Below are 23,328 nucleotides of genomic sequence, written 5' to 3'. Positions count from 1 at the left end.
CACTGCTGGGATCTTCCTGACTTCAAGATCACTGGAGTAGAAATCTTCAGCATGATTGAAAGATGAGCATAATCATATCCCCAGCATATCACACTTCACAGAAGCAGCAATTTAAGCTACAATTCAATTTTTTTTTGCCTCCATTAGTCAAACTACAGGTTTGGGTCATAAGTTCTTGCTCTTCTTGCAGTCCATAGTTTTAGAGAGATTAATTTCAGGCAGTGTTCACTTTGAGGTTGGAATGTCATGGTAACAATGGAATGAAATGTCATGGTTTGCCTGTCTATGTTTGTAGCTTGCAATTAATGAACATTGCCAATGGCACTTCTATCCATCTTTTCCAAGTACTCACAAGAATTTCTTCTCAGCATTTTTCAGCAAATAATGTTGTGCATTTGTCACTGCTAGATCAGAGAACACAATGGTCTACCTTATTGTGTCATTGTTAATATTGTAGAAATTTATAAGCTATTGTGTTTTACCAGAGCATAGAAGGACCTAATGATATTAGCTCCTTGAAGTCCCTAATCCCAATATTATATTTTCATTTTCTTTTGCAATTTTGTCAATGTGCGTCAACAGACACTGCCCTAATTTTTTTTTAAACAGTCCCCTCATTTCAAAGGGAGGCATCTGAAGGGAGGAACAGACATGTCTATGTGGGGATGGGTTTTGTCCAAATGAATGGCCTACCTCTAAATAGATCCCCTAATGCATAGCAGGTCTTGAAACATCTGTAGAAAGAAAGAGCAACAGAATTTACATTCCAGGCTGGTGATCTTCCACCAGATGAAAGTCACCAACTCAAAACATTGGGCAAGATTTTGAGTTTTGGCTCCAGGGCCCCATGTCAGTAAAGCAGCCACCCAGCCGTAGTGATTTTCAGCGAAATTTTCAAGAACTGTCCAACCAGTATCCAGAAAGCTGGATTCTCATCCAATTAGTGACAGCAGGTAAGCTATCAAAACTGGAAGGCAAGCCGGAGATCCTCCAGTACTGAACTAGAATGCAGTCGCTATGTAAAGAGAGGCTGTCTCCATCGTGAGACCCCATTGTCCAACTTCTTAAACTTTTATACCAAACAAAACTTCAGTAGCCAGGCTACCATACTGGAGGGAAATCTCTACCACATGGAGACCTGCAATCACACCTTTTACAGGCAGGTGTGGGGGCTTTAAAGTCTGCTTGGAGTGATAGCCTGTGGGCCCCTACCCCACCATTAGTCATGCACCCAATATGGAGCCAAAAAAAAGCCTGCTCTTTGACTTTGTTTTTCTCTCTCTACTAAAACTGCTTGACCAACAGGATTTTCAACATTTTTGGTTTACATTTCAGATTTCTAGCACCAGCAGTTATTTATTGTTATTCCCATCTTCATTCTTTTCATATACATGCAAATACAATTCGAACATTTTTGCCCATGCAATTAATTCACCAAAATCTTTCTCAAACATTTCCAATTTCCTTTCCACTACTTACCACACTCTATTACTTAGTAACATTAGTGCATTCACATAAATACGGATGTTGCTCACATTTACATAGATGATAAACAGACAAGTACTTAATATTTATTTTAAGTTTTGCCCTTTAAGCAGGCTATTTCTTGTTATTATGGTATGGAGGATAACATAAATAAATAACATTCATTTGTATCAATGTTTCAAGATCTCAGTAAGTACTCTGGATGGCATGAAGAGAATGCAATCATATAAAAAACATTTCAGCTATCTGGTTTCATTTTCTTTTCATCTTTAATGCTGCTCTTCCCCTTATTGGCATCTAGGTTCAAAAAAGCCTTTGAGCCAATTTGGCTAATGGCTCATATTGTTCCATCCAGTTTTCAATGAGTTTTCCAATGGAATGCCCTCATATGACCTTCTTAGGAGAAACAAAGCACCAAGGAATGCAGGAAAATTCAGGCTCCACACAAGATGCTTGCATATTACTGCATCCGCAGGCAAAGTGAACAGATCTGATTTTACTAGATCATTATTGCACATGGCGACCTCTCTTCCTTGGGTTAATTCATGGGCTCTCAGATTTCTTTCATTGCAAAAGCCACAAAGTACTATTCCTGTAAATGGCAGCACCCCAATCATGGTTTATCATGATCTAAGTGGGCAGCATTCGAGGAGGCATGCCAGGTTGAACAAGAACAAAGTAGCTTATTGCCCACACTTGCCAGGAGTTCCCTGATCATTTCTGAGGACCTTGGAATATTTTGGAACTGCCTTTTTTAAGTCTGGGCAAATAGAGACTAAAATAGCGATGTCCCATGTAATATAAGGTAACCCGCAGATAACATGCAGCAAAGGGGCATGGCAGCTCTTGTCGCCTGCAGCCCTTTGCAGGTATAATGTGACACTAACTTGTGAGGTTAGTGATATTCAGATACAAAGACAAAAAATTCTTGTTGTGAACACCCTGCAGCCATAAAATGCATGTTTGATACTCAGCTGCTTATTATCCAGTTTGTCAATTGCTGCTTGCACTTTGGCTTTCCTTTTCCCTCAGTTTTCCCCTCTTCTTCTTTGTCCTTCACCCTTTGTCTTCAATAGCACAGCTACTAATGGGTGAGATTATCTTCTGAGGTTTTCCAATGTCTTTCAGAATTTTGTTGCGTTACAGTGCCACTATCCTTTAGACCTGCCATTCATTTTCTATCTCCCTATATCACTTAGGCCTTGGCGTTCATTTCTGGGACAGACACACAATACTGGGAGAACCTGACCTTAGAAGTAGCTACATGCACTCCTCACTTTCAATCCCTGGGGAGTCATCTACTCTTGTCCTGTACTCATCTCATATTCCTTATGTCATATTATTGTCTACTCCTACACAACTTTTTCTCTTCACCTATAACGTGACCTGATTTAGTATCCAAAGGAACTCAAGCACACAGCAGAAAAAAAAGTTTTATTATTTAAAATTCTATATTTATCTGTTTAAAAAAAATTGTCATTCATAAAAACACATTTTGACAGGTGCTAATACTTTGATATATCCGGAAAGGTGTTTTACACATTTCGAGTTCCAAGAGGTTTCGGCATCTTTCACTGATAACTGCTCTGCAGTTTATTTGAATTAGAATCCCTACAGTGTGGAAACAGGCCCTTCGGCCCAACAAGTCCACACCAACCCTCTGAAGAGTACCCCACCCAGACCCATTCCCCTACCCTATATTTACCCCTAACTATTAACCTGCACTGTGGGCAATTTAACATGGCCAATTCACCTAACCTGCATATCTTTGATTTGTGGGACGAAACCAGAGCACATGCAGGAAACCCACGCAGACATGGGGAGAATGTGCAAACTCCACACGGACAGATGCCGAAGGTTGGAATTGAACAAGGATCCCTGGCACTGTGAGGCAGCAGTGCTAATCACTGAGCCACCGTACCATATGAAACCCCAAAAAGGGACCTATCCTTTATCATCAACTTGGCCTGGTATTGTGGCGCAAACCCCTGATCATCAAGATCCATGGGGAAGCCTTAGAGAACGTTGACCACTTCTAATGCCTCGGAATTGTCCTGTCAACCAAAGCAACTATTGATGAAGAGATCCAGCACTGCCTCCAATGTGCTAGCACAGCATGTGGCTTCCTGACGTATAGCATGTTTGAGAACATCATCAGATCCAACACCAAGACTATGGTTTACAGAGCCGTGGTGGTTTCCACTCTCCTATATGGCTGAAACTTGGACTGTCTACAGCAGACACGTTAAGGAGCTGCAGCAGTCCCACCAACGCTGCCTGCGCAAGGTTGTGTGAACCTGCTGGGAAGAAAGATGCACTAACACCAGCATTCTCAACCAGGCCACTATCCCAGCATCAAAGGCACTGATCACCCTTGATCAGTTACAATGAGTTGGGCACATCATTCGCATAACCAACACAAGATTCCCTGAGTGGGTGCTCTACTCCCAGCCTCAAAATGGTATGCAAGCCCGAGGTGGACAGGGGATGTGCTTCAGTGATTCCCTCAAGGCCTTACTGGTGAAGTGAAGCATTCTCACAGACACATGGGGAATCACTGGGCCAAGATCATCCAAAGCGGAGGAGGAGCAGCCTCAGGGAAGGTGTCAAGCACCTCGAGACTTGCCACTGAGAAAAAATGGAAGCCAGGCAAATACAGTGAAAGGACAGCACTGCCACGTCAATGGTCCATCCACATCTTCTCATGACCACCACCTGTCCAAGTGTAACAGAGCCTGTGGCAGCCATATCAGTCTGTACAGCCACTGACAGATTCACCCTGAGAGTGGAAGAGAGTCATCCTCTCAGCAAAGCAAAGCCAAAGATGATTATAATCTCAAAAGATACCAACCCCACGCACCCCTCTTCCCCATATATTGGTTGGGTTATGTCAGCTCTCTGAAGGAGTACACTAGCAATCCTAAATAAATGCACTGAGAACAGACTTTCTCTGATCTGGGCTGGTCCATCTTTGGTGTGGAGTTACAAATATGGGATTTAAATGGAGACAGCTGATATTTAAATGAACATCTGCCCTTCAGAAACTGCACATGATTGAAGTCCAAAACCAACTCCAGTTCAGCACCCACAAAAGTGCAAAGTGTCACGTTCAGAGGGAGGACTTGAGATTTCAGATCACTTCTGCCATTTCCGTTGGGTCTTTAACCTCACAAAAATCTAATCCTGAGAACTATACATATATTCGTGTTAATAACTGATTAAGGAAAATGGAGATGGAAACATCACACATTCCCTTTTAATGGTCTGCAGTTCACCAAACTCACATTGGCATAAACTGCAACAAAAAGAATTTAAACTTAGTCTTCAAGTAAATAATTCTCTGTTGGTATTCCTTTGTTAAATGAGATAGACATTTGAATGATTGCAGCAGATGTCTCTGAAAAATTCCATGTCAATCAAGCTTCAGTAATTAAGTAAAATATCTTGCTCCATACGAGGTGTGAGAAGTCTAATGAATTAATCCGGATTCTGATGCAATGTTAAATTTTAAACTTGCTAATTCATTTCACAAGCATCAATAGATATTGCTACATTTTCATAGAATTTCCAGGAAATTTAACAAATGTGACCTGGTGCACCTGCACCAACGTCACTGCTCTTTAGATGAATACACCTTCTACAGTAGGCTCTCAAATAAGTTTGCTGTACTTCTGTTTTGAATATTCCATTAAGATAACATTTGTTATCCTTCAATCTTCAGGTATAGTCCCTTATTGATGCAATTCCTAGCAATATTTACCAGAGTCTCGTCTATTTCCTGGCTGATTTCTTGATGAGTCTGGGGTCTATCTTATCCAATGCAGGTGCCCTTCAGACAGTTAATTCCTGAATTTCTTTGAACGTATGTTTCATTGATCTTTACATGTGTTGTGAATTCCATGCCAAATAAGTGGATCTGGATTTTGTCCATACTCTTCATTTCTTAAGACTAATGTGATGAATAGATTTAACATCTGCCACTTCCTGATTCTCTGTAATATTTCTACCCAATTATCCCTCAGAGGAACTACCTGGCCTTTTGTACTTCGTTTCATATATCGCTAAAACAAATTCCTTAGATCCTTTTTGCTTCTGTCTACAATCTGGTTTTCTCCTCTGCTCTTATTTCTATCCATTTTGGACATCCTCTACTTAGCTTTGAACCACTGCCAATGTTTAGCTCAAAATTACTCCTGGTGATATGAGCGGATGAGTGCTCATGGATTCTAACACTCTGATTGGCAGTAAGGAAATAGCAGATGTTAGAGGCATCAGGACATTAATCTCAATGTCTGGAAATTGGCCTTTATTTTTGAGAACTTGATTTCTTCATAAAATTCTTTTAAAAAGTGATAATGAACAGAATCCTGAGTTTCCACATTACATATTAGGAATTATTATTTGATGATGGGCTACTATAAGGGTGAGTAAAACTTTTAGTTTAAAACAAAACAAAAAGCAACGGGAATCTTTGTACAACATTTTTGCACAAGGTTAGGATGGTATACAGGCTGGGGCACTGAAAGTGATTGTGTCAAAACTTTCACCTTAATTTCAAAAGAAAAAAATTGGATGAGGAAATATGCCACAGATTTGCATCATTGAAAATATTAGTCCAATTAAGAAATGAGAATTGTATAATGAAAGAAAGTGTGGGTTAAAGGAGGTTGAAATTGTTGTGGGTAAACTTCTGGAGCTCACGATACATGATGATTTTATTGAATACTTGAGAAAAGTGCAAGCTAATTAGCATCACGGCTGAATCTTACATCTTTATAAACTAAGTCTGACTTGCGTGGTGTTTCTTAGAGGGTTTGTCACCGCAAGGGCTAGCAAGTTCTCTCACATATCTTACCAAACATCTCTCATCAATTAACTATCCTAATTCTGTCGCATCTCTCACTTCTGATTTCTAATACACCTTACAACACACCACTCCGGGAACAACTTGCCACTCTACAAGTATCCAGGAATTCACTGGCCAATCCTTGAGCCCATGCCATCTTTAAAAGTCCCTTGTACACGCAGACAGCTTGCTGATATTTGCGCTGGACTTGGAGACAAAGGAAAATTGGTGCCTTGTTTTGCCGGCAGGGTCCTGAAGGTCCTTCTGGATGGGATGGTGCAAAGACAGGACATCCCCCCACCCCCCTGCTCCCCTAGGACCAGCAGTGGAGTCTATGACACCAGACCATGCCAGCCCAGTCCAAGAGTGCCATCCACTCAGTTTCAGCCATCTGAAAGAATACACAGCAATATGAAAAGAGGATCCATGTCCTTCTCCAATTCACCAGTCTAAGTTCTACCATCTTCTCTCTGATGTTGCACACGCTGCTACTGTACCCATGTCCTACCAGTCTCATAGTCTAATACTTTTAATGTTGCCTGCAACATCTTCCCGATTGGTCTCACCATGCCCCTCAACTCTTGTCACCACTGACCCTACCTTCCCTTTACACCACCCACTCACTTATTTGGCAAACTTCCCCACCTTCATGAACAGTAACAGCTGGGCCATTCATTTTCATTTCCTATAATACCTGCCTCTTTATCATTCCTGAAGTCATCCAGCCCACAATACGACAGAAAGAGTTAAGACTGGTAGTCTTCTACCAGTAATTTGGTTCCTCACCACTTAGGAGGAGAGGATCCTGACTGATTACCCAAGCTCGATCAAAGGATGCCCTTCACTTATGGCACAGCAAGACAGCAAAAAAAAATGAACCTCATATCTCTTGAGGAGCAAAGCATAAAAGGGAAAGAAAACACAAGATAGGGTTTCAAAGAGCTTCCAGGAAGCATCAAATTGAGTGAATGCTAAGATAGCGAATTAAGAGACCTGGGATGTAACTTAGTCTGGTTCATCTGATGCTCATGACCCCCTGAGCACACAGTATCCTTTGAGCAGCACTGAAGTGCAGAAGTGTCAGTTAAGTATATTGGCAGTGTGCCATGAAGGCTTTTAGAGTCAATGTTGATTGTCAATGCCCTTGGATGTGGAGTATGTGTGGCAGGAACCTATGTTTCCTAGACTCAGAGTAAGTGGTTATCCGAATTCGCCAGGTATTCTGCTTTGTTTTCCTTGTCTATTTTCTCAACATCTAGCTTGTTTAACGGGTTTGTTAAGAAGGGAGTCTGAATATTAAGTTGGTGAGTTGTGCCATTAAAAAGACTTTTAACAAGCTTTAATCCTTGTTCATTGGCATCTTGCTGCTGCCCAGTGAGAATCATGCCATGCTGTTGATGGAAAGCAGAAAAGACGTAGTGAAACGGCTTTTGCAGTTCAGTGGCAGTTTTCTACCTTTGAGTCAAGAGTCCTGGTACGGAGTTGAACCATAACATATCTAAACAGGTTGATTAAAAATATCTAAAAGATAGAATGACATGATTGCAATGCTTTGATGTGCCTTGAGGCACTTGTCATCTGCCACACAGCTCACCATTGCCCACATTGCTTAGACCCCTATAGGATTCTACCCAATGGGTTAAACAGTCTCCTTCTGCATTATGACCATTCTATGAAATCATGGATAGAAATCATGTCAACTAAATTGGCTTCTGACTTTTCTAACATTTACCATTTGAAAGAATGAAGATTTTGGTCAACAAGATCATGTTTAAAGTCAGTTTTTAGATAATCTCACTTTTCTTCTGAAATTCTGATTGCTTTCAACAGGTACATGTTAATTTTTCTTAGTAATGTTAATTTATATGAATAGATTTAATGCATTATCACTTTGTTTATACAAAACAATGACACAGAAGTGATTGAAAAAATTATTTGTTATCTGACAATTGTTTGTCTTTCTTTTCATATGTTTTGGCAATTATACTTTCCTGCTCATCACGGCAAATGTTCTGAATCTCAATGTTGGTTGCCAGGAATATTTTTTTGAGGACAGATTGCTGTCTGGCAGGATGTCAAAATGTGGTGCATACTCACAGAATTAGGTTTCATTGACAGCAACAAATATTCCGAGGTCAACCATAATTCAACCAATGCTAAATAGCACCTTTCCTCCAAAATAATGTGCCTAAATTCCGAAAAGATCCAATGCAAATTATTATCATTTACACACCAAACAATTGTATACTTCCTTTGTTACATTCATCAACTTAGTACAATTTGAACAGTCTAGAGCTGGAGTCTCATGGCTCATCAACAAAGGCTCTCCATTTGTTTCACATGAAAGCAAGGGGAAGAGAGCTTCACCCCGCTAACTTGCACGTGATTGGAAGCTGGATCCCAGAGAAGAAACAATCGCATTTCCCATCGCTTCACTCTGTCAGAATAATGATTAAGCAAAAATAGTTCTTCTGAACAACATCACCCTACTTTGGTTTATCCTTTTATCTAAGTGTATATAATTGTATATAATGTCATATCGTAACACTCAAACTTCCTAAGGTACTTCCTATGTAACAAATGGAAGTCACCATTGTTACATAGACTTATGCAGGCAGACAAAAGCAGACATTTTGCACACAAGGACCCATGAAAAGCAGTGGTATGTATGATGAGCCAGTGAGTTTGGCGGTGTTGATCAAGTGAAGAACATTGGTTAGAACACCATGTAAACTCCCTTCTCTTCTCGAATAGTACCATGCTATTTTTAGTATCTATCAAAACCACACTGAGCAGCTGGTGGGGCTTCATTTAGTATTGAATCTGAAGGACTGCATCTTTGACAATGCAGCACTCCCTCAGTACTGCACTAAAGTGCCAGCCTAGATTATGTTCTCAAGTCCTGGGGTGGGGCTTGAACCCACAACCTTCCGACTCAGAGGCAAGAATGCTACCAACTGAGCCAAGCTGACAGGAATACTGTACCTCTAAATCTTTCTTGCCCCTGGCCATCAATATTAGATACTGGGGTTGATCTGAAGACAGGCGAACTTTCTGTAATAAATTTAAAAGAAAGCAATTTTAAAAGTCTGAAATTGACTTTTTGGTTTTGTGCACATTGTACCTGAAAAGAAACAGTGAAACTATGGCAAAAGAACAGAAACTGCTGGTGATATACAGTGAATCAATCAGAATCTGTTGTAAGTTCATATACTTCATCAGAACTTCAAAGCTAAAGATAACCAAAAACTTAGCACTGATAGGTAAAAAGAGAGAACCAGGACTGGCAAAGAATCAGCTTGGAGTTATGATGTAATTACCGTTGGCGAAATTGTTAGGATTTGCATTACATTTCTAAAACTACCAGCAATGTCTGAAAAAGTCCAGGTGTGTGCAGTCAACACTGGAAATCCATAAGTTGCCATCAGTAATTCTATATTACCCTATTGGGTGCAGTATTGAGTTCCTTTTAGACTGTAAATAGAAATCATTGAAATGGTAGGAATTTGCCCATTTTACATTGTCAGTCTTACTGTAAATCCCTTTAAAATGATACACTATGTTGAATGGCATGTTATGGGATTTTAAGAGCACTCATTTGACATTTACTTATGAACAGCCTCACTAGCCCTGAAAAATTAATTTCTCGGTTGTGCAAAGTCCACATTTTCTGTTATCAGGTAAAATTCATATTTTTTTATTAATGGTCTGGGTTTTACAGTTAATAATGAAGGCAGGAAACTTGCTGACCTCAAAAGAAAATTGCTCACAAAGATCTATTGACCCCTGTGATACATTGCTCCCCTTTACCAATGTCAGTTTGAACCAGGAGCCAAGTCAAGGGAGTCCAGCTGCAATGGAGTTATCAAACAGGTTAGCCACTGATTACACTGAGGTACTCTCATGGACAAAAAGAACCAAGAAGAAAAGACTGAATCTTGTCACTTTTATTTTAAGACATACTGTCACATAAATGATTGAAACATCAGACCAAAGTTGAAGCTAAACTTTTAAATAAACTTATTTAAAATAAGTTTATTTAAGTGAGGATTGTTTTATCATAATGACACAATGAATGATGTAAAATGACTTTTTTGAGGGCTAGTTAGTGGGTCTAGCAGTAATTCTGATAACTGTGTGCTGTTAAAAAAAACCCAGTAAATTAAGTTACAATCGTTTCCAAGAGGGTTTACAGTGAGTTTATTAGTGTGACAGTGGCTGTTCTTTTCAGTTCAATTATTTGGAATTGCTTGTATTCTAGGGTCCTGAACAGCATATTCTTTGGAAAAACAGTATCACTGACAGAAACTTCTTGATTACATAGGAACGTAGGAAAAGTAGTAATCCATTCAGCCCCTTGAGCCTGTTCCTCCATTTAATAAATCATGGTTGATCTGTGGCTTAATACCATATACCTTGTCTTTTGCCTATATCTCTTAAGACCTTCACTTAACAAAAAAAAACTCTCAGATTTAAAACTAAACAGCAGACTTAGCAGCATCTGCCATTTATGGATGAGAATCACTACCAGCCTATGTGTAGAAGCACTTCCTAACACATCGCCTGAATAGTCTGGTCCTTTCTGTTTTTGACTATGCCTCCTAGAATACCCGAATGGCGAAACTAGTTTATCTTTATCTTTCCTATCTTCGCCTGTTAATACCTTGCAACCTTTAGTTAGATCACACTCCAATCCCCTAGCTAGCATTCTATTAGCTTTCTGATTATTTTCTGCACCTGTCTATGGCAGTTTAAAGATCTACGTACCTGAATCCCTCAGTCTCTTTGGACATCCACAGTATTAAACTTCATACCACCCAGAAAGTAACCTGATCTATTCTTATTCAGTCCAAAATGATTAACTCATGCTTTCTAACATTGAACTCCATCTGCCATTGTTTTGCCCACTAGCCTAGTCTATCAATATCCCTTTATAATTGGATGCTATCATCTACACCATCTACAATGCTACCTAACTTTATGCCATTCAAAAATTTGGATATATGACATTCCATTCCATTATCCATGTTGTTCATGAATAAAATGAATAATTGAGGCTCTAGCACAGATCATTGGACACCAATTTTCACATCTTGCCATTCTAAGTATCTCTCCATTATCTGTACTTTGTGTTACCTGCCATTCAATAATTACACAGCCATGTCAGTAACTGGCCCTCAATTCCAAGTTCTATCTTGGTTAATAGTCTCTTATGTGGGACTTCAACAAATGCCTTCTGGAAGTCCACATAGGTAACAACCATAGACATTTCCCTGCCTAATATGTTAGTCACCTCTTCAAAAAACTTCAATGAGATTTGTCAGGCATGACCTACCTGTCATGAATCCATGCTGGCTCTCCACGATTAACTGAAAATGTGGTGGTGTTCAGTTACCCTGGTCCTGTCACCCCCTGTATCTAGGGAACTCTAAATTCCCACACTTAACTGCATATTTGTGGACTCCATAAGATACTATTAGTTCCAGAGATGCATTTACTAGTGCAAAATATGGGCAGGTGTGTATGATATTTTTATGATATATTTTTGCAACTATCGTTCATTATACCTCGTATAAATTAAATGAAAGATGAAAAAAATGTTACTTTCTAATTTGCTACCTTTGAGAAGACTATAATGTTAGTGGCCACTAGCACTGTTTGATGGTATCTGTTTTACTGAACACATGGAGGTTCCTCTGACTTGGCACCAGGTTCAAATTGGCATCGGTAAAGCAAAAGTCCATGCCACTAACATCACTAGGGCAGATTTCTTGGAGGTCGGTGGTGAGTGCTATTTTTCTGCCATTCCTGACCACAAATATTGTACCAACAAATACTCTAACCACAATGAAGAATTTAAAAGGGAAGCATGATGAGCAAACTGCTTAATTTTTGAAAAAAAAACTTGATGATCATATGGAATATAATACATCCTTCTTTTGTTTAACTGTCACAATCTTTCATTTAATCTAACATGAAACAATTTGCAGGCTATTGCACCTGATTAATGCCTACCAAAAATATCACAACAGCAGACCGGTCTCACAATAAGGCTGAATCTGAAGGAATGCATCTCTGACAATGCAGAACTGCATTAGAACTGAATATATGTTAAAGTTAATAGATAAAGCTAAGATTAAAACTAAATTTATATTTTTATTATGTTCTCATGAAGAGGCTTGAACCCACTGTCTTCTGACACAGAGGCAGGGCTTCTAATTTGTTTCTGTCCTTGCCTCAATTTTATTAACAAACTTTTAGCTTGCAGTTCTGATAAAGCATATACAGGAGATCTTTTCTCTACACAGATGCTGATTAATCTGCTGAACCTTTCAGCTTTTTCTGTTTTTCATTTCAGATTTCCACATCTTTGAATTGACAACTTGAATTCAATGAATCAAAACAAACAAAAGTTTAGGATTTACATGCTTTGAATTTCTTTATAAATCCAGCTGGATGAATTGGGTTCCCAACAAAAAGAAACAGCTGAGGTACCTGCAAAATCTCATGATATTATTGTTGCAATGCATTGGATTCTATCATGGACAGCAAAAATTTTCAGAATTTATAAATTAATACAGTTTAAGGTCACCACATGCTGTAGTCTGCATGTTAATTTGTGCATGCCAGTATGACCATTATCATCTCTACCATTATCTTGAGTCATGGAACTATATCCAGAAAAACTGGGTGTTATTTTTCAGTGTTAGAACATTATTTAGCATTAGTTACAAAGTTCAAACTGAATACAGATGGTAGCTTTTTGTTTTGTAATAAAGGAAAGGAAGAGGATGATGCTAATGAAAGGCAAAAATTGAGATTAGATTTTGGGCAAAATGCAGTTTATTGACAATGCAATAACACATTACGTAAGCTCATGCTGCATAAGCTCCACATCAGAAATTTTAATTGAATAAGACAAACCATCTAGCCATTCTAATTAAACTAACATGTTGTTCAGTGGATTAACTCTGGTTGTCCTTTAACACAAGGACAGAATTTTGGCGTCAGGCTTGGCATTCCTGTATCTGACTTCTACAAGAACACAAAAGTACTATTATATATGCTGCCAATGAACTTTCCAAAATTACTATTTGTTTTTAAGTTACTTCAAACACTGACAGACTCTGCTTTTCTCTCTGAGACTTAATATTAAGTTACTGTGGGTACCTGTCATACCGAAAATAGCATATCGATTTCTGTTTTGTTCAATGTGTTAACTGGGTTTTGTAAAGCAATCTAAAGAGATATAGAGAGTGATTTACATGAAGATAGTTTTCCCTTTGTCAATCCTCTCCTTGCACTACAGGACATATAACTAATGTTACATTTAATGTATGTTTCCCAATATCACATATCATAATTTAGAATTGATCCACTCTTGCATCATTACCCACAATTCTATATGTGTTCTCCCAGTCACCAACTCAAATGCAAACCTCAGTACAATTCTGAAAGTATAAAACTATTCTCTGCTAACATTCGCATCTTCAACCTGAGGAAAATCTATCTAAGCATGGTTGTACACCACGATATTTGGGTTAAAGTGCATGCAATAAGATGCAAACTCCAAGCAACTACACACACACACGCACACACACACACAAAATTTAAAAATGAAGCTTGTAATCCCATCATTTTTCAGCCATATTATGTTTTATTAAAATGTTTTAAAATATCAAAGAACTCTATTAGTAATTGGAGAAAACCGATTTCCTCCTTAAGCTAACATCATGCAGATCTTTTATCAGCTCCAAACAAAAAAATTGGTAGTTAAGGTAACTAGTGCCCCAGCAAATAGCAACAGAATTTATTGGAAACAATATAAAAACACTATCGTAGAGAAAGGATCTGATCTATGTTTTTGTTAATGCAGTATTCAGATTTTACATTTAAAGTAATTATCATGAGGGTTGAATTTAGTAACAAATATCTTTTGGGGCAAATGTACAAGTTTTATACAATAAACATACAACTGAAAGCCAGATTTAATTCAAATTTCATTTTTGAACAGAAGAATAATCTTGTGCTCTGTCAATCAATCTTTAGTTGAAACCATTGTATTTATTAGATTAATACAATTCATATATTTCATGTTCAGTCAGCATAAAAGGCTGTATGATCCTTAATGACTCAACATAAATCAGTAATTATTGTGATCTTTGTGGTTAAAGTGGTTGTTTCTTTGAAAAGAATGTATTCTCAATGCAGTGCATTGAATATTCCTAACATTTTAAGAATGTTAGGTAAGATATTTTTCATATGTTTTATCTTAGTTTCTTACCTTTCCCCAATTATTAACAATGATCAAAGCCAATCTCAGTACAGATCTTAATGGATATAATTTGATTGTACTGTTATGAATTCAGGAAACGATTGACAATCCTGCCAAGTTAAAGTTTTAAGAATGGGGATAGTATTCTTCAGTATTTGAATCAATCATGTAGCTACTGGGAACTTTGGATTAGACGTTGGCCATTTATATTTGATCCAGCAATGTTGACTGATGTCACGTCGAAACATTCTGAATTGCTCAATCTCACCACTCACCTTGATGAGCTCATAGCTTCAAGGCTCATTACTCATTTCCTCCTGTACTTCTTCCAAGGCCTTGAAGAGCTACAATTGTTAGATATGTCCCTAAAGCATTACATACCCTGAGTATTGCCAGGAACAGTGGAAGATAAGTGACCACCTGGTGATTGTGTCTCAAGTTCTGTAGAAGACAAAAAGAGAAAACAAAGATAGTACAGTCACATATTCTTAAATGAAGAGATGAATTGATACAGAAATAAGGGTATGAATGTTCATAATTGCAAATTTCTAATGAAGCACACTGCCATCAATAAAATTCACACTTAACCAGTACAAAAATGTCCATTGATCAGGTTCTGTAGTATATCATATCATGTCACATTGCTTTCCTCAACCTGAGGTACTATATGAGTACAGAACACCAACATGAAAATTACATTACGAAACATCTCCTGAATCTAAGGTAATTACAATTGATCTAATTTGAAAAATCGGAAGCATGTGGAATACAAATGAATCATATTCAAATGATTACTTGTCCAAGCCATCTAAGTTATTTTGTCTACTTGTTTGTGGCACTTGACTTTTTTCATGTTTTGACATTGCAATGCCAGCAAAATTTAATAATCATGCAGTATGCCTAAAATACTTAATCTCATGCAGTTTATGGTTGATCTCTGGGACTCTCAGAAATTCCAATGCAAATTTATTCCATTTATTAGATTGTTAAGGCAAAGCGCCACATTGTGCTTCCACATAAAATAGTCAGTAGGAATTCAAAAGAAAACATCAGCAATGATACCAGTTATAAAATCTGCAACAGGAAACTACAAAAATAGCATTGTTTTACATAATTGTGAAAGTTATTCTAAGTTAAAACTCATTTTGAAACAATTTTGTTTCATAATCATTAAGAGTGCTGATAGCAAAATTAAGGAATTAAAAATTGCAGACCCAATTCACTCAAACCTTGAATCACAAAACTTAGGCATTCTTTTTTCTTGAATCTTAATAAAAGGCACATGACAACATTATGGTAAAAACAATGACTGCAGATGCTGGAAACCAGATTCTGGATCAGTGGTGCTGGAAGAGCACAGCAGTTCAGGCAGCATCCAACGAGCAGCGAAATCGCGTTTCGGGCAAAAGCCCTTCATCAGGAAGGGCTTTTGCCCGAAACGTCGATTTCGCTGCTCGTTGGATGCTGCCTGAACTGCTGTGCTCTTCCAGCACCACTGATCCAGAACATGACAACATTATTTTCAGTATAGACTTTATAGTCAGCAAACCCAGCTATTTTAGACTTTAACTGCCTTGAGATACATCAATTGGTGCCATTCCTGTACTATTCTTAATAAGCCACTGACAATTGAAGGAATTCGACTAATATCTGAAAATATGTGTCAAACTCTCCGTGAAGCTGAGCACCACAGAGCATATGTCATTAGTCAGACATTTTATTGAACCTTTCAGAGTGAACAAAGTTAAAAATCACACAACACCAGGTTATACTCTAACAGGTTTAATTGGAAGCACACTAGGCTTTCGGAGCGTCGCTTCTTCATCAGGTGGTAGTGGAGGGCTCGATCGTAACACAGAATCCTAACACAGTGTGATGTAACTGAAATTATACATTGAAAAATTGATTGTCTGATAAACCTTTCATCTGTTAGAATACCGTGATAGTTTCACTTCTTTCATGTGTAAATCACAAAACCTTTTTTAAAAAAAGTTGCATTCTCGGGTTAGCTGTTAACAATGGTGATAACTAGACAATATGTTGAAGGTGTTGGCCCCCTGTGTTCTCTGTCTATGCCATGATGTTTAGATTGATTCTAATCTAAAAAGTGAGATAAGAGTTTTACATGAATTCATGCAGTTTTTGAGCTCAAAGTTCTACATGAATGCATGTAGTTTCTACAGGAATGCAGGCAAATTTTTAATGTATAATTTCAGTTACTTCACACTATAAATTTTTGCTATAAATTCTGTGTTAGGATTAAGCCCTCCACTACCACCTGATGAAGGAGCGATGCTCCGAAAGCTAGTGTGCTTCCAATTAAACCTATTGGACTATAACCTGGTGTTGTGTGATTTGTAACTTTGTACACCCCAGTCCAACGCCAGCATCTCCAAATCATTTCAGAGTGAAAACTGCTTGCCAGAAGTGCCAGACGATAAAAGGTGTGACAAAGGCACTGGGCATTTAGGACCTACATGAATGATGGGACCAATTTAAAGATTCTGAAATAAACAGAGGTAGGACTAAGAAGGAAACTGGAGTTTAAACTCATGTAAAATTAAGAGAGGAAGAGAAATAAAGTAAGGGCACAAATATTGGCTTAAGGAAGAGAATAAATTTTAACACGTTGATACTTTAAAAATCTTGAACAATGTAGTGATGAATGAGATTAAATCGTTATCGTAATCCATTTCCAAGCTAGAGAAATTGATTGGTATTACATTAACATTTGTCATAGCATCAAAAGTGTACTTATATACTTAGTTACCATGTTTTAACTTTGTTGTTATTAACTTCATGTTATTGAGCAATTATCAAGTAAATCCAGCTTGTTCTGTAAAATAATGACTCGGGGGAAATACCATCATACAAAGTAAATGGAATAGTAACGTAAACCAACTAGCATGTTCGGTAGATTTGCAACTTGCAGCATGAGCTCTCCTTGTCTTGAATTTGCTGAATTTACTCAGTAACAAAAACATGGCGACTTTAACACACGACTATTTTCTGAACAAGTATTTAAGAATGAAAAAGTTATGAATAACTTTTTGTTTAAAAGTGAATGTGAGGCATCTACTGAAAAATCATCCTAAACTTGTTTTTTTTTTGGTTATTGTAGTTGGCTTGATTCTTTGCTGAAACATAGCCTGCCACACCTGGCAGAGGATAAAAGCAAAAAATGGTTGTCAAGTAGAAATGTCTATCACATCAAAGTGTTTCATCAACTCTGGTATTCTGGATGTATAATGTTTGAAACTTAAGTTGCAGCCAACTATTTCTGACAAGTATTTTGTTGCTTTTATCTTGAAAATATCCTGCAGTAATCATTTCAAGTTATGAATTAGCAGAATTAGAAGGTTTGAGAGGCAACTAATTGAGACATATAAGATAATCAGAGGTTTAGATAGGTTGGACAGTGAGAGTCTTTCTCCTTGGATGGCGATAGTAAGCTTGAGGGGACATAGCTTTAAATTGAGGGGTGACAGATATAGGTCAGATGTCAGAGGTAGTTTCTTTACTCAGCGTAGTAAGGGCATGGAATGCACTGCTTGCAAAAGTGGATACTGCAGATGCTGGAAATCAGAGTCTAGATTAGAGTGGTGCTGGAAAAGCACAGCAGGTCAGGCAGCATCTGAGGAACAGGAAAATCGATGTTTTGGGCAAAGGCCCTTCATCAGGAATGATTCCTGATGAAGGCTTTTGCCCGAAACGTCGATTTTCCTGCTCCTTGCCAACTTTAGGGGAAGTTAAATGGTCATTGGATAGATATATGAGTGAGAATGGAATAGTGTAGGTTAGATGGGCTTCAAATTGGTTCCAGAGGTTGGCGCAACATCAAGGGCCAAAGGGCCTGTAATGTGCTGTAACATTCTATGATCTAGAAAGTTGTCCAATGTAAGACACTTAACAACAGACTGCTGTCAACGGGACAAGATCAATCTAAAGAGAACTGAACTTCAGTGAATATAAAAGACAAGAGACAAACAGGCATTTATGCTCGTGTTATTCTCATCAGCATTATAATACATGAACTCTATACTGACATTCTGAAAAGTGAGGTGACAATGGATAAAGTATTTTACTTTGGTACTTGTATTCTTAATTCTTTGAAGAAATCCATTAGATAGCATTTTTCACACCCAAGATCTCCAAAGACAATACTGAATACATCAATCCTACTACTCTAGGAATTTCTTACATACTGCACCATTTATTGTTTTCAGTAAGTTTAGTGGAGGAATTTAATGTTGCCATCTACCAAGTGGAGAAGTGATGGAAAAGCCAATTGTTCCTGAGGTGGGGAGCACAAACAAAGGAAGTTCTTCTCAGGCACGTAATTGGCAGTGTCAGACCCTGGCGGCAGGTATTTCAAATAGCTGCTGGCCAATCATAGGCTGGATGGTCTCCACTATCAGTAGTACCACCTCAAGGCTTGTAATGCTGCAAAAGTTTCACCAGGAATCATTGCTGGATCAGGACTTGGGTAAGAGGGTGGGGTGAAAGTCACATAGTTCAGCAATTCGCCCTTTTCGCATGCCAAGTCTCTTGATCGGGGACACAGTGCCTGACAACCAAACAGGATTTGAAGAACATTTTTTGGGAGCCATGGGAGAGCTGAATGACTCCCATTTAATCCCTAAGCCACAAATAAATTCCATTGGACTCCGGGTTAATTGATGTCCTTTGACTCATTAAAGAAACCCAAGTGGATGACTGCCCTACATGGATCCTTTTCCACCTCAGTTTCATCATGGAAGGTTTTGTGCTATTTCCAAGAGACTGCTGTGTGGCCTCTCCCGTGATTCAGTATGCATGGTTGCTGTGCTTCCCACCACAAGAGGCAGGATTAAATTCTGTCCACAGATTTCAAAGAAGTGCATTAAGTCACCATAGTCCATTTATGTTTATTTGTTAGGAGCCTATGAAGATAATGTTCCTTGAAGTAGAATACTGTGTGTTCTCTGGCTGATTGACCGTGTTTGAGAATTATTGCTGAGAATTATTTTCAAAGAGCTTATGTTTTCCTGTAACTGGCTGTTTGGTTTCAACTTTCCCAGTAATTAGCACTACATCCGTTTCTGGAAGGCAATTCAATAAGGTTACATCAGTCTATTCAGCAGTTGTGAGCCTAATGGATTTTCTTCAGCCTTCTTTTCATACTTATACTTTTAATTTCAGTCATTTACAGAAAATAATACTTGTAAATGACTGCAAGTATGTTTCGAAATTTGATGTTGCGATATTTTATAACCTGCTGCTGAAAGAATTTAGGTAGGGCTTATGAAATTTGTAGGCAGTGATGATGTATGACCTTTCTCACAAACACCCTGGTGGCAGGGCAATTAGATTACCTTTGCTTAGCTGGGATATAACAGGGCTGTAGAACAGAGGAATCAAGAAGTGCTATTTTTATGAATGTAATCATTTTTTAACAGGTTTATAAGGTTACAGGCCACAGTAACAGAAATGAAACTTTGGCATCTAATGTAGTTGCCCTGGAATCACTCGTCTACAGTAATAATAATTGTTGAAAATGATTCAGATGTAATATCCCCAACCCTGATAAGCTCAAAATATACCTTTATACTGACACAGTGATGTAAAATAGTACAAGAACCAAGCTTGACATTTTCCTTCTCTTCAACAGGATTTGTTTCTATCCTTCCCTCACCCTCCCAGTCATTGAAATCCTCTTCCTGGCGTTCATCAACTTATAAATTCATTCCTCTAACAGGCTGTTACCAATTTTTACAGATGCACCATAGAAAGCCTGCTTTCTGGATGGAACACAGCATGGTATAGCAACTGCACTTGCCAAAACTGCAAAAAACTACAGTTATAAACACAGCCTGGTCCATCACACAAACCAGGAGAAAGTGAGCACTGCAGATGCTGGAGATCAGAGCTGAAATTGTGTTGTTGGAAAAGCGCAGCAGGTCAGGCAGCATCCAAGGAGCAGGAGAAGGGCTCATGCCTGAAACGTCGATTCTCCTGCTCCTTGGATGCTGCCTGACCTGCTGTGCTTTTCCAGCAACACATTTTCATCACACAAACCAGCCTTCCAAGCACTGACGTCTATATTTCTCACTGCCTCAGGAAAGCAACCAACATAGTCAAACACCTCTTTCATCCTGGTTATACTGTCTTCCACCTTTTTCCATCGGGCTGATGATACAAAAGTTTGAATATGTGTAAGAACTGATTCAGGAAAAGCTTCTTCCCCACTGTTATCAGACTTTTGAATGGGCCTCTCAAATGTTAATGTTGATCTCTCTCTCTGCATCTTTTCTGCGACTGTAACACTGCATCTGCACTCCATTCCGCTACCCTGATGCAATTTCTAAGGTACTATCTGCCTGTATAAGCACACAAAACAACACTTTTCACTGTATCTAGCTACATGTGACAACAATAAATTGAACTCCAAAGTTTTATTCCACATAAACTATACTGCTTTTATAACTCCACTGCTCAGAGCCTACCTCTTACTAACACTGTTATCAAAATCATTGGATTCAAATCCTCACACTCAGGTACAAATGTCTTGATATCTTGGTCCAATTTGCCCTCTCCGACTATCATTCCTGCACAGCCATATCTACCTCTCACTGTTCAAACTCTAGTCACCTTTGCAATTTCCTCACTCCCTTAATCATTTATGGAGCAGTGCTCACTTCATGAAATGTTATCTAAGTTTCATTTAAATCCAGCGAGGCTCCAATCCACTGTAAATGCCAGGTCTTCTGTCCTATGTTTCTCTGGATAATCCAGTGGCATAGATTGATTTTTGGATTGGATTTTTCCATTGATGTGTCTTTCTTGAGAAAACTAGATTAGAAGCTAATTTCTGGGAAACATTTGTGAAGTGGGTAATTGATGGCCACAGAGCTTGGGAAGATAGACTGGATGAAGAAAATAATAAGAACAGAAGAGATGTGTCTCAACCTTTTGGGCATTCAATTTTGCAATACACTACTTCAGTAATTCTAACATTAAAAATTCAATGTTGTTAGGATCTTAATAGAATTTAATGTCAAAATATTACTGAGTGTCTACATAAAGTTGGAAATCCAAAACCTATGCAGCAGTCTGAACTCAGTCCTACTATAACATAACTACTAACCATAAGTGTTTGTATGGCTTGGCTTTAGGTGTGATGAAGTAATGGAGGGAGTGGCAGGCTTTCAGACGGGAATGGAAATATCTAGGAAATAGCTAAATGACTCTGTGTTAGTGACCTGATTTATTTGGCTCCACATCTATGAAACTAACTACATCACATTCTAAGTAACATATTACTTCATTATTATTTCTAACATTTCTGCAGGGTTCAATATATCAAAGCAAAGTCAACAACAAGCGTAAAAGTAATTCTCTGGTCTTAATCTAACGAAGTTTTAGTACAGACAGACCTGTACATGAAATTATTGGACACGTAAACAATAATTCTTTTTTATATTTCAGGTACATTTACCTAAAAAGAAAATCATATCTTCATTTACTACTAAGTTAAAGCTAGTTTCGTATTTTTAGTGTTGTTTTTGATCTTGATACTTATATCTTGGAAATGAAAGCCTGCCGTTTTTAGCAACAGATGCACCCAGGTCAAGACTACAGTGGATGAAGTGCTGTCAGAACAGCCAACCTTAAAAGAAAAAAAACACTTTAGTGGAAGTTCTATTTCTGTGTTTCTCATGCTGGCCAATCTTAAGGTCACCTTAAGCAAGAAAATGTTTACCAAATTATGGACGTGTAGTTGGGCTGATTTCTTCATGGAAACAGGATGGAGCAGCTTAAAACGAAAATAGTCAACATGAGTCAGCAAAGATCAGGATGTAAATACATTAATCAAGGATGGCGTGGTCCTTGTTCATACTCCAGGAAACATTTTCAAAAGGTGACACCCATGAATTTCCCTGTTTGAGTCTATCCACATAGTTTACTTCTGTCTTTGTCTCAAAGCATCTGCCTTTCCTGATGCCTCAGCCACTTTAGTTAACTCTCTGACTCAGTCATGATCTTGCTCATCATTATTTTACTGATCAGGTTGGTATGAACCTGGTACTTGGTATAACGTTTTGTGTTGGTACAGAATTGATTGGAAAACAATAGGGTGGCATGGTGGCTCAATGGTTAGCATGGCCTACCTCACAGCACCAGGGACCCTGGCTCGATTCTAGCCTCGGGCGACTGCCTATGTGGTGTTTGCATGTTCTTCCCGTGTCTCTGCAGGTTTCCTCCCACACCAGTCCTACCATCTCAAGAATCAGTTTGATAAAAATGTGGGGAATTGGAACGGGGAAGAACGTTTGCGTGCATGTGCGCATCTAGGTGTGTGTGTGCATGTACATCTGAGAAAATGAGGGGTATGTACAATCTGGTTAGGGGTATTTCTGGAAATTTCATTAGATACAATTCCCATCAACTTCCTTGTCCCTGTACCCCCGATTGTCCCTTATCACACATTGCATTCCTTCAGCAATTAATAAGTGAACACATGTCATTACTACATCAAATGAGCTTTGTCTCCCAGATCCAAGAATTTTTACAACCTATCAATAAAGATGCTAAAAGATCTTTTTTTAAAACATCCTAAAGCGTTCTCTCCCAGCATTGAAGATTAATATTCAATTGTGGATCCCTTCAGCTAATTCTCCAGGGGCGGCAACCACAGATATTCAGTACTATTTAAATAATAACTTAGTTAAACTCTAATTTA

The 23,328-nt window shown here is 38.4% G+C and overlaps 1 protein-coding gene across 25 annotated transcripts in view; it reads right to left on the bottom strand.

Moving 5' to 3' along the window:
* The window catches only part of LOC132821115 (target of Nesh-SH3-like), a 348,093-nt gene that overhangs the window by 41,305 nt on the left and 283,460 nt on the right, over positions 1–23,328 (bottom strand). For 24 of the 25 annotated variants that reach the window (XM_060833661.1, XM_060833670.1, XM_060833669.1 and 21 more), the window contains 2 exons: positions 14,988–15,047; positions 9,317–9,385 (listed from right to left, as the gene is read on the bottom strand). In XM_060833661.1, coding sequence (XP_060689644.1) covers positions 9,317–9,385; positions 14,988–15,047 — 129 coding nt within the window. The remainder of the gene's footprint in view (positions 1–9,316; positions 9,386–14,987; positions 15,048–23,328) is intronic. The other variant, XM_060833668.1, reaches the window with a different exon arrangement.

This window comes from Hemiscyllium ocellatum, chromosome 12 (genome assembly GCF_020745735.1).
Source record: "Hemiscyllium ocellatum isolate sHemOce1 chromosome 12, sHemOce1.pat.X.cur, whole genome shotgun sequence".
In the NCBI taxonomy this organism is placed as follows: Eukaryota; Metazoa; Chordata; class Chondrichthyes; order Orectolobiformes; family Hemiscylliidae; genus Hemiscyllium; species Hemiscyllium ocellatum.
Note: the sequence above shows the minus strand (reverse complement) of the source record. Positions and strands in the feature narration are given on the sequence as shown.